This window comes from Mytilus galloprovincialis, chromosome 13 (genome assembly GCF_965363235.1).
Source record: "Mytilus galloprovincialis chromosome 13, xbMytGall1.hap1.1, whole genome shotgun sequence".
Classification (NCBI taxonomy): domain Eukaryota; kingdom Metazoa; phylum Mollusca; class Bivalvia; order Mytilida; family Mytilidae; genus Mytilus; species Mytilus galloprovincialis.
The window spans coordinates 18,945,714-18,961,700 of NC_134850.1; the positions used below are offsets into that span (position 1 = coordinate 18,945,714).

Genomic DNA, 15,987 nt, shown 5'->3' on the forward strand with positions numbered 1-15,987 from the left:
TTTCTGTAAAATCAGCTACGATCAAGTGCTTCTTGTATGACATATTATTAATTTTGTCTAAAATTATTTGAACTTAATTAAAATAATTTTTTACTGTAACTTTGGAACACATTGTTTTTAAGGTTATCAAGGATTGCGATGGAAGTTATATTATCATGATCATTTTAAATTCTTGGTCTAACAAAACATGCGTGTCATTTATAAACATATGTATATACTATTTTATATATGTTTTAAAAAAAAATCGATTTCACTGCATTATTAACTAAACTCAACTGACACCATAAATTAAGCCTTGGCGTGAGGTAATAGTGAAAATTGTCGAGTAACCATAAAATATATCTGAAGCATTCAAAAATTGACGAATAACATTGAAAATATAAGTCACAATTCAGTTTTGCGATTATTTTTATTTTAAAGGTGATATAAAGGGTTTGAACCTTGTTTTCAATTTAGACTTGTTTAAATATATATATACGTAAGTAAAAAAATCGTTTGATATAAAGCAGTTTGACAAACACTAATTTTGATCAAAGAGAAGCTTAATATTTCCTTAACAATAGAATTGATTAAAACATTCAGCTGATAATTACAGAGTGATCTCCTTGTACTGTTATGTATATATAATACAAATGTACCAATTAAGAGGATTTTAGAACACAGTGTGTAAATATCACCAAGTTGAATACGTCTTATATTGTATTTGTTTATTTGTCCTTTTATAAACTAAATAGATTTTTGTAAAATTAAATATTCTTTTCATTCAGTAATATCCAATGATAACCGTCTATGCTTTGAAATTAACCAGTCCTTAAAATATTTTATAAGTGAATTCGCATTGAGTGCATACGTTTTTTTAATAAGATTTGCTATGAAGATTGCACTTCAAATATCATTTTTGCCAGTAGTTTTAATAATCATTTCAACTGGAAGTACAAAACGATTTACATTGACACATGATCAAAAATATTCAGAGACATTCATAAAAAATATTTCAGCACCATCAACTATCGTCTGTGCTATGCAATGCATTGAAACAAGTGTGTGTAATGTTTATAGTTACAACAATGTTGGGGAGATTTGCTTGATCCATTCAACTGATAATAAAGTAACGCAGATATCGATGCAAACAGATTCAAAATGGGGAATATATGAGCCAGACAAAGGTATAAGACCTATGTATGCGTGTGCTAAAATGATTTCCGTATTTTTTAATAATTTATTAACACGATATTCATTAAAGGTAAATTTATTTTGAAATCTACACATATTTTCAATGGTATTGTATTCTACATTAGAAAACTATCCCTTTGGTATCTTTCGTCCCTCTTTTTAAGAGTAAATAGTAAAAATTGCTGATTGGTGTTTAATGCAAGTTTCAGCATTATTGTGCTATATTATGATGGCCAGTTTTTGTTGATGGAGGAAGCCGGAGTTCCAAGAGAAATCTACCTATCTTCGGTAAGAAAACTGACAATCTTAGTCAATCGAAATTTGAGTCACCTGCCAATATATGTATTTAATATTACAACTTCAGCGTTGACAAGCTAGTGATACTAAAACATCCCGACCTCTCTTTCCTGACGTGTTGATTATTTTTAGTTAATCAAAGTGTCGTTCGTTTTATCTCAGTTCTTCATTGGTCAAAACACTTCGGATTTTCTTTCCTTCCTCTAAATTTCTTATTGTGATGGCATGAAAAAAAGCGACCATGTTTGATGACGTCGCAAAGAAAGAACACATATTTTTGCAGATCATTTGAAAAGAAAGAATGAATTTGCGTGCATATTATTTAAAAAATTGAATAGAAATAGATCCCTAGTCCAACATTCGTGTAATACGATATTTATACACTCTCGAGAGTTAAATTTATATAATTAAAATTTGAAAATTTAACTGTCTCAAGTGGATAAATATCGTAACACACTAGATGCAATGGTAGAATCTATATATACATGCAACATCTAACTTATACCTTATATGTTAAGCAAAACCTGCTTTTCTTTCTAGCGCACCTGAGGACACCCAATATTTTGTGGCGGTTTGTGTTGCCTAATCTTTGTTTTCTAAGTTCAGTTTTGTATAACTTGTGTTCATGTTGTTTGTTTGTTTTTTCATTCTTTTTCTTTTTTTTACCTTGGTATTATGAGTTTGGTTTCTGCATATGAATATAACTTTTTATAAGTATCTATCGCTGTACAGTGAAATGTATTTGTTGTTAATGTCGTTGTCAGTTGTCTCTTGTAGAGAGGTGTATCCTTTGCAGTCATACCAAACCTTCTTTTCTATAATTGTAACACATTTTTGTTTAGTTTCCGTAAAATTATAAAATACCATATGAAGTCAAAGTCGCTCCTTAGCTTTATTCTATTCCAATTATTTCAGAATTTATATAGAAGTGTGAACTAGTAATGTCGGCATAAAGTTAAGGATAGAAAATTAATCTTTTTTTCAAATTTTTATTTTCTTTTGAAACGTACACTTATGAAATAAGACTACTCGCGGGAATCAAGTACTGAATCATTTCGAGCAGTAACATATTGAAAATGCATAACTTATTATGAAAAACCTGAAAAATTCGTTAATGCATATTTGATGGTTTTTATCAAATAACATGAATAAGACAAAATCTTATTATGTGGATTAATGTTTACATATTAGCTTCTTATCTGAACTAAGAAATAAGATTAATCCGGTAGTATTCTTATCTGAAGAACTCTACTTCGACAATGTAATGCTTCTTTTCGATTTTAAAAGCTTTGTACAATAGGGATTATGAAAACTTTGAACGATGGGAATTAACAAATGTTGAGTATAGAAAACTAATCTGACAAAACGCGAGAAAACAACTACAAAACAAACGGGAAATAGTAAGAAAAATATTTAAAATTCATGTCATTCTTGTCATTCAGGGAGATAGTCGTTTTGTATCAGCTTGCACGAAAGAAAAACATAGACAAAAGTTAGACAAATGCAGTCTGATGAAATCAGAAATATCCATCAACTTCATGACTTGTGTAATACCACCAAATCACTGTACGGTACATCCGGTTGCAGACGAAAAAAAGTCGAAAAAAAATATTCCCGTGAATATGACAGTTGTAGGAAATTAATCCTTCAGTTCATTGCAGTAAAACATTTCTCGGTCATCAGTATATATATTGGATCTTTCAAATCACCCTTATTACTTTTCTGTAGAACATTTTTGAAACTTGAGGTTACATGCATATTGTTTCTAAAGCTTTTACACAGGTAGGAAAGAGATAAAAATTTGTAAGGTTAATTTCCAGTGATGTTTTTTTTTTCGTATATGCAAAAAGTAAAATCACAAAAATACTGATGACTCAGAGGAAAATCAAAGTCCCTAATCACATGGCAAAATCAAATGACAAAACACATTAAAAACGAATGGACAAGAACTGTCATATTCCTGACTTGGTACAGGCATTTTCAAATGTAGAAAATGGTGGATTAAACCTGGTTGTATAGCGCTAAATCTCTCACTGTGTACGACAGTCTCATCAAATTTCGTTATATTTACAATGATGCGTGAACTAAACAGATATGATAAATGAAATAGTCAAAATGTTGGTACAGCAGTCATTACCGTGCTACAATTTTAAAAGAAAAGCTATATGAAATTTTATCTACAGTACTGGACTGGTTAAAGTTTTACTCGTTCCAAGTATTACTTTATTTAAAACAAATATAAATTTGGCACAATTTATAACAAATGCAAATTTAACAATGACTATTAGAAAATAAATCAATGGCGGCGTTACTTTAATTCATATAAATTCTTAAAAAATCAATAAATTACTGTTGAAATATTTCTAAAACCAAACATTAGATGCATAATTCTTATTTGTAGTCTGTCCAAATGACTGGGACATATTTCAAAGCTTTTGCTACTACTTTAGCGCGGATGAGAGAAATTGGACTGATTCTAAGGTTTGGAAAATACTTTTATAGAAATTAGACTAAGGTAATGAAATTATGGCCGGCTTGTTGGGCATAACTCAATTTATCAAGCAATTTGAATATGGTAGAAATACCAATAAAACTATCAACTGTTACACTATTTTAAAATTCAGAAATAATATCCAAATTCTTAGCATTTTTTTACGCAAATTAGGTATTTTCCTGTTAACGTTTTAGTAAAGTTTACTACACTTCTATCAATAGCAGAATAAATGAATAAATAGTGCGAGATATAAACAGTGCCGAAGGAAACAGTAAAGATAATATTTGTTTCTGCATTAACAGGTCTGAAATGACATATTCTATAATTTATTACAGACATCGTGCCACAGTCAAGATAGTATGATGGCAGAAGTAGTCTCAATAGAACAGTTAGACTTTTTGACTGCAAAAGCTAGTGAATATGGATCCCGTATGTTAAATGCAAAATACTAGTAACACACAACACAATATCTTGAACTCCGCAAAAATTTCAAAACGGAAAGTCAATAATCAATTGGCAAACTCGTTTCGGGAATTTTCATAGCTGACTATTGGGTTTGCTCATTGTTGAAGGCCGTACGGTGACATATAGTGGTTAATTTCTGCGTCATTTGATCTCCTATGGAGAGTTGTTTCATTGGCAATCATATCATATTTTCTTTTTTTATATCAAAAGTTCAAACGTATCAAACGAATGATCAACAGGTGTACAGAATTAGCCCTGTATTACTGACTTGGTACAGATATTCTCGTATGCAGATAGTTAACAACAGATAGTAATCCAAGTAAATGGTCAAAAAAGTTATTCAACCAGTATGACACGCTACTGATGTAGATACTGAAGTTGCCATTTCGATACAAATTATCTTCAAGTTGATTAAAACTGTATCTACCACCCTCATATTGGTTCCTGTAGTATTATATAACTCTTATATTTTAGACACAAGATACAAACGCGATAATCAATATTCAACCGGTGCGACCGTCGACATCTCTGTTGTTTATTAAGGAGACAAACACAACAAAAACAATTCAAAGATCAGATATATCAACTACTGGAATACAAAAATATGTTTTCTATTTTACAAAATAGATAACTCTCAATTCGTTCACTTTAGAGTTTAATTCGTTTTGTTTTAGAATTCTATTTTTTGGGAGGATCTGACATTTTGACTGAAGGAAAATGGATATGGACAACCAGTCAAACGAATTTTACAGTGACAAACTGGATACCAGGCGAACCAAATAATGCTCAGGGAAATGAACATTGCCTTGCAATGAAAGGTGCTGGTTATCAATGGAATGATGTCAAATGCGCTATGATAGCTGCTTGTATCTGCCAAAGACCGTAAGTATCTAAACTTAGAAGCACATTTTCCATTCGGCAATCCTCGGTAGAATCCGCTACTCACCTAATGAGGGTACGGAATCAGCCGAGTTGAGACGAATGGCACATTTTTGTTGAAACTAAGGACTACTGTGGACTCATCTATGACAGATTAAAACATGCTTTTTGTGGATATTTGATTTCGCGGTTTTGCCAATCTCTGCATATAGATCATATTGAAAATAAGTAATTCGTTGACCATTTTAATTCGTCATTCGCCTGTACCTACGAAACCCACGAAATTTGGCATCCAACGAATAATAATGAATACACAGTAAGTTAATTTGGACCTTTAACCTCTTTTGATTTGTAACGTCGTTGTAAATGGAACTTATTATAAACCTATGGTCTTAACTTTTTTATATAGATATCAACAAATTGTTGAATCAGGGGTTATTCTGATAGTAAAATACAAATGCGAAAATTAAAATTGCAATTGTCAAATAAGTAAACTTTGCAAATCATTCAAAGTCAATGAACCATGATTATAAGTGCAGAGCCAAACAACCTTCATGAAAATGAGAACAGTCAATGCATGTAAAACTGCAACTCAAATATGATTGACGTAGCATTAAAATGCTTCCTTTAAAACTAACCTAAGTAACGTCACGGTAACCAAATTGCATCGAGTATCCAAATTGCACCTATTCAACACAAACAGCTGAGAAATTCTTAAAAGCTTTCATTGAGACTGAACAATTTGTATTTTGATTATTTGACATTATACACGTCTTACAAAATATGCGAATATATTCAATTATACACTAAACGTTCAAAGTTTATATCAACAGATGAATCTTTCACTGGAAAAGAAAAAAAAAATGTGCGAAAACGCCACCATGCGATGTTCACAAAAAGTCGTCTTTTAAAAATGAAAAAAAAAAAAAAAAAAACACGTTACATTCATCCATTTAAAAAAAAAAAAAGTGTGCATGTACTAATGTCAAATTGTTCTAAATATTTAAAAACTTAAAACAAAATATCTTTTATTTCATTTTTAATGGTGTTAATTTAAGCATGTATGCAATTTGGGTACTCCTCATCACGGAATCATGGATTGTTTGGAGGTTGATTCAAAGCCATTTTTTATGACTCAATAGGGATTAAAAATCAAATTGGTTTACCCATATAATAAAGAAGGATACGACTACAAAATAAACATGGGATGTTTACCATAGTTCAACTATTTTAGAATTTGATCGGACCCGTGACTTTGGCAGTTCAACATTATATTCACAATATTTAACACGGTGGTATCATGATAGTTTATCAATATTTTATGACTTTTTTCCAGATTGCTTTAAGACTGGTAAAAGGACTTGATATTCAAAAATGAGGAGTACATCAGCATATGATTGTATAATTTAAAGATTGCTGCTTGTATGCTCATACAATTTATCTTAAAAACTATATTCAGTTTGTTTAATGAAAATAATTATAAAATTAAAGCTTATATTTGTAAATGGCTTGTTTAGATTTTTTTAATCTAATGTATAAGTTAAATATATTCCAAGAATTTGTCTGTATGCAGATTTTGAGAACATCTTTTTACGAGTAAAGAATGTAAAAGCTTGGAATGTTGATTTATCACTTGTATTATACATTAAGGTGGTACCTAACACTATAGGGAGATAACTCTGTAAAATCAGCAGAATATTAAGCATCTCAATGATCAAAATACGTGTTTGTCAAAATGCTATATAACCAGTGTAATTTTTCTGGATAAACGGTTGGTTCAAATTTTTTGATTTTTTTTATATTTTTGTTAAAGGGTCAAAGTAAATACTGTGTCAAAATTTTATGAAAATTAAACGAGCCAAATTAATTTTAGTGAAAGTGTTGGGTACCACCTTAAATAACTTATAATATAACTTTTGTTTATTGTTACAGTTGTAGCTTATGCTTAACAAATCTTTTGTGTAGTTTTTCTGAATTTGTTGAAGTACTGTCTTTATTTGATTAAATTGTACATTTTTGACATATGGTGAAGACTTATCTGATCACATTTACCGAAAATCATTTGCATTTTCAATGGCAGTTTCTACACATCCAGTATGGGGACATGGGGTCTGAAACCACTCTAGGTAACCATCACAAACAAGTGATGCAGCAATGTGTACGCCAGTTTTGCAGACTTTACAATTCCACTCTGCAATGTCCTTTTTTGAGGTAAATAAAACTTTAAATGTCTTCCATACTTCAGGGGTAAATATTTGTTACTCTTGCAATGTTTATGTTTTTGTCTTATATTTTTATTGGAAACATGCAAGGTCGTTTCCTGTTTTTTCGTTTAAACATAATTGCTTTGCCGTTTTATTTTTGTTTACCAAAAAAAGTTTTGCAAATAGGAATCACTTCTTCAAATGTGTAAAGTATAATGACAGTAATAAGGGTAAGTGTGCAGTTATATAGATAGAAGTGAACACTTTTTCCTCTCACGTAGAACCATTGAACACCTGTTTTTGTCTTTGGCACTTCTAAACTGTAAAGGTATTTTGAAGAACATACAAACAACTAATAAAAATAATAAAAACAAGAGTTTACACTCTGAAATGTCTCGTATTCTTTACCAACCATTGATTTTGTTTATAGGCCTAAATATAAAACTTCATAACACTTTTCCCATAAACCTAACATGATCTAAGAAAATGAGGTCAAAGTTAGATAAACAACTGGAAATACATACACACCTTACAATCATTCCATACACCTAATATGCTTTAAATACAGTTAACATATTGCAAATATAACATAAGAAACAAAGCTAACCAGGAAAACTTAACATTGATCAATGAACCATGAAAATGACTCCACAGTCAGATGAACCCTGCCAGACAGACATTAACACCTTACAATCATCAAATGCTATAAATATAATTGATACATGTATATATTGCATATAGTATCTAAAAAACAAACTAAACAATAAACTCATAATGATTGAAATTTTATATTTACGCCAGACATGCATTTTCTACAAAAGACTCATCAGTGACGCCCAACTCAAGAAAAACTTAAAATTGACCAATAAATCATGAAAATAAGGTCATGGGCAATCATGCCATACACCAAATATGTTGACATTTTGCTTATAGTATGAGAAAAACCAACCAAATGCTTGACATTGAGTAATGAACTGTAAAATGTATGGCATTGTCAAATAAAACATGCCAGATTTACTTGTACATGGTTAAATATTTTCATACATTGTTGACCTATTGCATAGTGTTAGAAAAACAGACCAAAATACAAAAAAAAAAACTTTTACCATTGAACCATGAAGATGAAGTCAAGGTAAGATGACACCTGCCAGTTGGACATGTAGACCTTACAATTATTCCATAAACCAAATATAAGATATTGCTTATAATATCTGAGATATGGACTTGACCCAAAAAAAGTCAACATTGTTCACTGATCCATGAAATGAGGTTGAGGTCAAGTGAAAACTGTCTAATGGGCATGAGGACCTTGCAAGGTAAGCACATATAAAATATAGTTATCCTATTACTCATATTAGGAGAGGAATTTAGATACTTAAACACTTAGCAAGTAGTCACTGAACCATTAATATGAGGTCAAATACAATGGAAATATGACACAAAGAAATCTCGTCACATAAGGCATCTATATACAAAAAATGCAGGATTAAGGTCTTCTACCTTCTGAAATACTAAGCTAAGCAGAAGTTAGTTAACGCATCGCCACGATGGGATCATTATCCCTAAGTCAATCTGTCTGTGACAGATGTCTCAGGCTTGACAATAATAATAATAATGATAATAATAACAAGAGTGCACAAACTGAAAAGTCTTGCCTTCTACTAACCATTGATATTATATTGATAGTCCTAAATGTAAAGTTTATTATAACTATCACATAATCTTAAAATGATCCAAAAAATAAGTTAAGGTCAGATAAATCAAATGAGAAATACATGTACACATTACAATTATTCAACACACTTAATATAGTTAATCTTTTGCTTATAGTTGTAGTACATGCACATTAAATAAATCCATACACCAAATATAGTTTACCTATTGCAAAAAGTATAGGGAAAAAAGACTAAAACACAAAAACTTTACCATAACAACTGAACCATGAAAATGAGGTAAAGGTCAAATGAAAGCAGCCAGTTGGACATGTACACCTACAAGCATTCCATACACCAAATATACTAGACCTATTGATTATAGCATGTATAGTATCTGAGATATGGACTTGATCACGAAATCTTGACCTTGTTCACTGATCCATGAAATGAGGTTGAGGTCAAGTGAAGACCTAACTAGGTATGCGCATACTAAATATAATTATCCTATTACTTATAATGAGGGAGAAAATAACATTATGAACAAATTTTTGTTTGCACCCTCACAAAACTGACAAGGCGAATTGTAAATTTGAGATTTTTATTGTAACTAAGAAATTTGAAACATAACAGAACTTTAAAATCTTCTATTTTGTTTAGTTTTAAACTAGTTGTCCTTTGTTGTTGCAAATTCTGATACCTGTTTCTTGTCAAAAACAATTTTATATTTCACACTTTCTCCTTGTTCAACTTCTGAGGTTATGACCCATCTGAAGATGCTTGTCAAACTCAACCAGTAATTTAGTTTTCATTCTTGAGAAATCAGAGCTAAAAAAATAATGATGACCATGTCTGGTGTATTGTTGCTATAACCTCCAGTGGAGGATCCAGCCATTTTAAAAAGGGGGAGGTTCCCAACCCAGGACAAAAGGGGGGGGGGGTTCCAACTATATGTCCCAATTCAAATGCATTGATCGGTCAAAAAAAAGGGGGGTTCCAACTCCTGGAACCCCCCCCCCCCCCACCCCGGATCCGCCAATGACCTCATCAACAATTCCAAATATCAGAATAGTAATGACACCAGGTCTGCATACTTATTTTTTGTTGCTTGATTATCAATTCATTCCTGATCACTGATGTTGTTTTACTTGAAAATGTTGCTTCAGTCTTGTTATTTAATAATTTTTGTACTCATGAATCAATTTTGAGGACTTTTTGATATGATTATATAAATGGTCATTGTAATGAAGGTTGGTTTTTTCTTGTCCGCAGGCAACAAAGCCACAAACAAATATTTTGCCAGGTGTTAAATCTACAGTCAGGCATGATTGGCACCGTATTTGCACACCCCTACAATGCTACCAGTAGCTGTCTAGAAAAATCTTCTTAAATTTAAGCTATTTAGCAACCAGTTAAACATTTATCAATTCAAGTTAATTGTGAAGTGTGTATATAACTTTAATAGAAAGTCTACTCAATGTAAAAAAATCTTTTTAGTATTTAATTCATCTTTCATTAAAGCAAAAGATTACATGCACAAAAACATAACTTGTGACCCCCGGGGACCTCCCTTTAATTTCATTTGATTTGTTTTATTGTCCCAATCAGGAATATATATGGTTTAGGGGTAGGGATCTGGATCGTTTTTTAAGATATAAGCATCTTTCATCAAAACAAAAGATTACATGCACAAAAACATAACTTGTTTTATTTACTGTATTATTTAAATAAAATAATTTACTGGCAAAAGACTGGCAAAAATGTTCTTTTCAGTGTTCATCTTATTTTTTTCAAATATGTGTATGATATGTACATAAAAATCTCAGTTCTAAAACAAATTAGATGATATTAATGCATGGAACATACTTCCAATGCACAAAATGGTACAACTTATTCATTCCGTTAGTAAGTTCTGTATTGTTTGAACAATGTAGCACATTTCTATTCCTCAATGGCAGTATATGTCTCTCTTAATCATTAGATATCTTTTGACCTGGAAAATATCAAAGAAATACAAATATAATACTTAGTATAAGTTTTAAATTCAAAACAATAAATGGAAGACCACAACCATATCAGGGGTTCAACTTCCTGATCTAAATAATAAAGGGTACATGACATATTTAAACTGATTTTTTTTGAAAGAGGTCCTCCCTAAGAAATCAATGGTTATGTAAAAGAATCATTGAATCAATAAATGGTAGGTCCTAGACTATTTGATAATAATCTTTTGAAAGACCATTTTCTTAACAAAAGGTCAGAAATTTATTCTGATAAAGCTTGGTCATGTTAGTTTAAATTGTTTCAGAAAGTATCATGTTGAAAACTAATGCATGTCTATTGATTATAAAAAAAAACATGGATATGCCATCTAACATCAGAAGTTGAAATATTTCCTTTTCAATTGTCAACCAGGAAATTGCCTCATTTTAATGTTGCTTTGGTGTACAATATTTGTGAAATCTATTTACATGCAAAATATTTAGAAGTTGTACTTATTAGGTTAGGTCCATAAGCAGAATGATTGATATATCTTATATGCAAATGATTTCAGAACCAAATATTAGAGTCTTGAAAGGACATCCTCAAATATATATTCCATTGGCATATTCCAATAAAATCAATCACATCTATTTTAGCATTTAAAATATGATTTGGTGAATTAAAGAAATTATGATTATTTCCCCTTCAGGTGGTATCTAACACTACAGGGAAATAACTCTGTAAAGTCAGCTAAACGTTTAATTAAGTTGTGTTGTAACTGGAATAGTATGCTTCTCAATGATCAAAATTGGTGTTTGTAAAACTGCTATATATAACCAGTGCAATTTTTCTGACAAAATGGTTAGTTCAAAATTTTTGAAATTTTTATATTTTTGTTAAAGGGTCATTAAATGAGCCAAATTAATTTAAGTGAAAGTGTTGGGTATCACCTTAAGAATAGAACTTGTACCACCATCAAACAGATTGCCTGTATTTAATACTTTTAATTTATAAATTAATGCATATTAGGCTCAACCTTTATTATTGTACATATGAATGTCCATTAAACTCAAAGATTTTCTTTTCCATCTATACTACTACTTTTCACAAAGAAAAGACCGTAGTATTTCATGCATTAAAATATAAATTGTCTGTGTTAAAATATTTACTTGCAAAAGGCTGGCAAATATGTCCATCGAACTATAAGATTATCTTTTACATCTGAACGACTACTTCTCACAAAGAAATTCCATTAACTTTCCAATATCCAGTAACATTTGCACTAGCAGTTTTCTGTCTTCTTTCCTTAGAATATTGTATTGTTCACTGTATGTTACAAACGCTTCTTTTTGATGCAAATGTCCACTACATAAATTGTCATAATACCCATCATCTGCTTTTAAAGCTGTAAATGTCACCTGAAAAAATAAAATTTGTGTTTATTATATATGCATTTTTCATAAAGGAATTCTTATGTCCCCATGCATATATTCTATATTTCAAAAAAGTCAATTGTCCATCATTATATAACTTATCTGAGATATTGCTGATAGTGCTGATATCAACGTATTGTTTCAGTTTTATAAAAATCAGACAAGAATTGTACCTGTGAGAGCGCTAATGAGGGCATTTTCAATAAAATTTCATATTTCCAAGGGGCATAACCTCTTTTAAAAAAGTTTATCTGCCACCTTTATAAAGGAGTAGGTTCAGTAAGACCCCTTCTTGGCCCCAAAATATAGCAGTTTTACAAAATTGGGAAAATGCGACTTTTAGCTATTTATTGGAAAGTAGAATGCTTCTGCTACCCAAATATGGGCTGTTTTTGACAAAACAATGCATATATATCTGATACTTTAACATCATTAAGTCATGCTAAACTACTGAAATCTTCACAATTTTAGCATTTTTGTTAAATCTTAGACGGTTTCCGTCTTAAATGAAAGTGGCCCCATTTGTGTTCATTCATAAAATTGAAATGTAAGTTGTATTTGATGATAATACATAACATATAAAGGTTGAGGATAAACACAGATGCAGCCACTTTCATTTTTGACAAAAGCATCTGAAAAGTGACTATTGTTTGCATATTTGATAGATTTTTCATATTTAAGCTTTAATCAGAGCGTTTTTAATGACTTAATCAATTAAAATCTTTCACATAAACTAATTGATTTAATTGAAATAGACACTAAAGTGTTTAAAAAGTGTCCAAAATATTTTGCGAGATGAACCTGAAATTTGAGGCCATAATTGGCCCTTACCAGACCTACTCCTTTGTCTGAATTATTGCTGATATTAACTTATTGTTTAAGTTTTATTAAAATATGGCAAGAATAGTAACTGTGAGAGTGGTAACAAGACAGGACATACGTATGGACACACAGACAGATGGTATTTCATGGGTGATTCTGAGATGCTTTAAAAGGATTACTTACTTTTGTTCCTTGTACAATGAATCCAAACATTCCATTCTTTCCAAACACAGAATATGGTAATGTACACAAGAACTGTCCTGAATGTTGACCTTTGAGGTCGGATCCAATATGTTGAGCATTAGATCCTCTTGGCATATTTGTTAAATTTCTTGAGTGACCACCATCTTCATGTTGGCTTCATCCCTTAACCTGAAAATACAAACCAATATACATCATGCATATATGTGTGAATATGATTAAATATTAACTGGAGGCCCAAATTTTGTTAATATGTTATAACAAGAATGTGTCCATAGTCCACAGATGCCCTACTCGCACTATCATTTTCTATGTTCAGTGGACCGTGAAATTGGGGTCAAAACTTTAATTTGGAATTAATATTAAAAAGATCATATCATAGGGAACATGTGTACCAAGTTTCAAGTTGATGTAACCTTAACTTTAACTTCAAAAACTACCTTGACCAAAAACTTTAACCTGAAGCAAACGGATGCACGGACTTTAGATTTTTTCTCATTTATTCGTAAGCATTCAATTTTTCTCGAATCTCTATTTTGTGACCTTTTTGTCTCTTATCTTTACATTTTGGCCATTATTCTGCACTGTTAACCCACAATTACATATACTGGACTGTCTGATACAAACATGATACAAAACTTACCAGCTGGATCTGAAAAATATGTTAGAAGATCTTTTCGGATCTCAGTTCAATTAACATATGAACATTATTTGTGTATCTATAAAACCGAATAACTGTACGTTATTCCAAGTATTAGATTTTGCTATTTCATCATCAGTTTCTGTTCATCTTACCTACAAGGCATTTAAAGTAAGACATACGGCAGTTGCGATAAAGTCTTATTTATCCCGACATGAACATTACTATTATATATGTTTTTCTCTTATCATGACAGTTTGAATAGTCTGTTATACTTCTGTAGAAATTACATTGGTGTTGTTATAACAACAAAAAGACAAGGGAAATATATTACTTAACATATTACTAATAAATAGTTATCAAAGGTACCAGGATTATAATCCTTAGTTTTTCGAAAAATTCAAAGTTTTGTAAACAGGAAATTTATAAAAATGACCACATTATAAATATTCATGTCAACACCGAAGTGTTGACTACTGGGCTGGTGATACGCTCGTTGACGAAACGTCCACCAGCAATGGCATCGACCCAGTGATGTAAATAGTTATCAAAGATACCAGGATTATAATATAGTACGCCAGACGCGAGTTTCGTCTACATAAGACTCATCAGTGACGCTCAAATCAAAATATTTATAAAGCCAAACAAGTACAAAGTTCAAAAGCATTGAGGATCCAAAATTCCAAAAAGTTGTGCCATATACAGCTATGGTAATCTATAATCCTTCGTTTTTCGAAAAATTCAAAGATTTGTAAACAAGAATTTATAAAAATGACCACATTATTGATATTCATGTCAACACCGAAGTGTTGACTACTGAGCTGGTGATACCCTCGGGGACAAACGTCCACCAGAAGTGGCATCGACCCAGTGGTGTAAATAGTTATCAAAGGTACCAGGATTATACTTTAGTACGCCAGAGGCGCGCTTCGTCTACATAAGACTCATCAGTAACGCTCATATCAAAAATAGATATACTTACAATAACATTCGGTGAAGTTTTGGGGTTAGATAACTACATACGTCACCTTGTATTTTGTCTAATTGTTCATTGTTGTTAGAGAAGAGACCCTAACCTGATTTATATTGTTGAGTTATTACCGATTAAGTCATGTAAAAATAACATTAATGGGACAACATGTTGTTTATCAAGGCGCATAGGTCAATTCACGGTTCACGAAAGGTATCGTGTTTGTCTATATTCAGTTTTCTATAGTAAAGAATGAAATGGACCTTTATTTTCTGTTCACCTTTTTAGTATAACAAAGTCACTGATAGTGTGGTCTGATCACTTCAACTGATTTAATCAAATGTCATTAAATGAAACCATGACTGTCTAATTACAACTACATACTACTCTATCGTGATTCTTTCTAATGGTATGTGTGTATGATTTAGATATATATATAATGTCATGTATTGTTGGTTTGATTGTTTGTGTCGTCATTCTATATTAACAACTTTTTTTATAAACATATGCTACATGTATAAGTAATGGAAAGACACTAGGATACGGATTCGGTACTTATACATTTTCGGATTTCAAATGTTTTGCTTTGAGCGTTCCTGATGAAGGCATATCCAGAAAAGCGCTTCGGACGCATGAAATTATTAAACGTGTTGTTTTCCATTTTTGAACACGGTCAGCTGTGTTCAACTTAATTTTTATTAAACGTTTTCCTCACAATGAGACAGTTTCGAAATTATTGTTCAAGCTTGTTTTTAGAAAAAGTATATATACTTC

The 15,987-nt window shown here is 31.2% G+C and overlaps 1 protein-coding gene across 1 annotated transcript; it reads left to right on the plus strand.

Moving 5' to 3' along the window:
• The first annotated feature begins 849 nt into the window (after nucleotides 1–849).
• LOC143056737 (perlucin-like) lies at nucleotides 850–8,017 on the plus strand. Its single transcript, XM_076229891.1, has 5 exons — nucleotides 850–1,166; nucleotides 3,872–3,951; nucleotides 4,300–4,393; nucleotides 5,104–5,311; nucleotides 6,645–8,017. Exons 1-5 carry the CDS (start codon nucleotides 872–874, stop codon nucleotides 6,652–6,654), a joined length of 687 nt encoding a protein of 228 aa, XP_076086006.1. The 5' UTR covers nucleotides 850–871; the 3' UTR covers nucleotides 6,655–8,017.
• The last annotated feature ends 7,970 nt before the right edge of the window (nucleotides 8,018–15,987 follow it).

What these genes read in the sequence shown, in the direction of transcription:
- LOC143056737 (XM_076229891.1), top strand. Translation starts at nt 872, where the DNA reads ATGAAGATTGCACTTCAAATATCATTTTTGCCAGTAGTTTTAATAATC. An exon ending in GAAATTGGACTGATTCTAAG is followed by an intron (nt 3,952 to 4,299) that starts GTTTGGAAAATA and finishes AATTTATTACAG; the next exon opens with ACATCGTGCCACAGTCAAGA. An exon ending in AGCTAGTGAATATGGATCCC is followed by an intron (nt 4,394 to 5,103) that starts GTATGTTAAATG and finishes GTTTTGTTTTAG; the next exon opens with AATTCTATTTTTTGGGAGGA.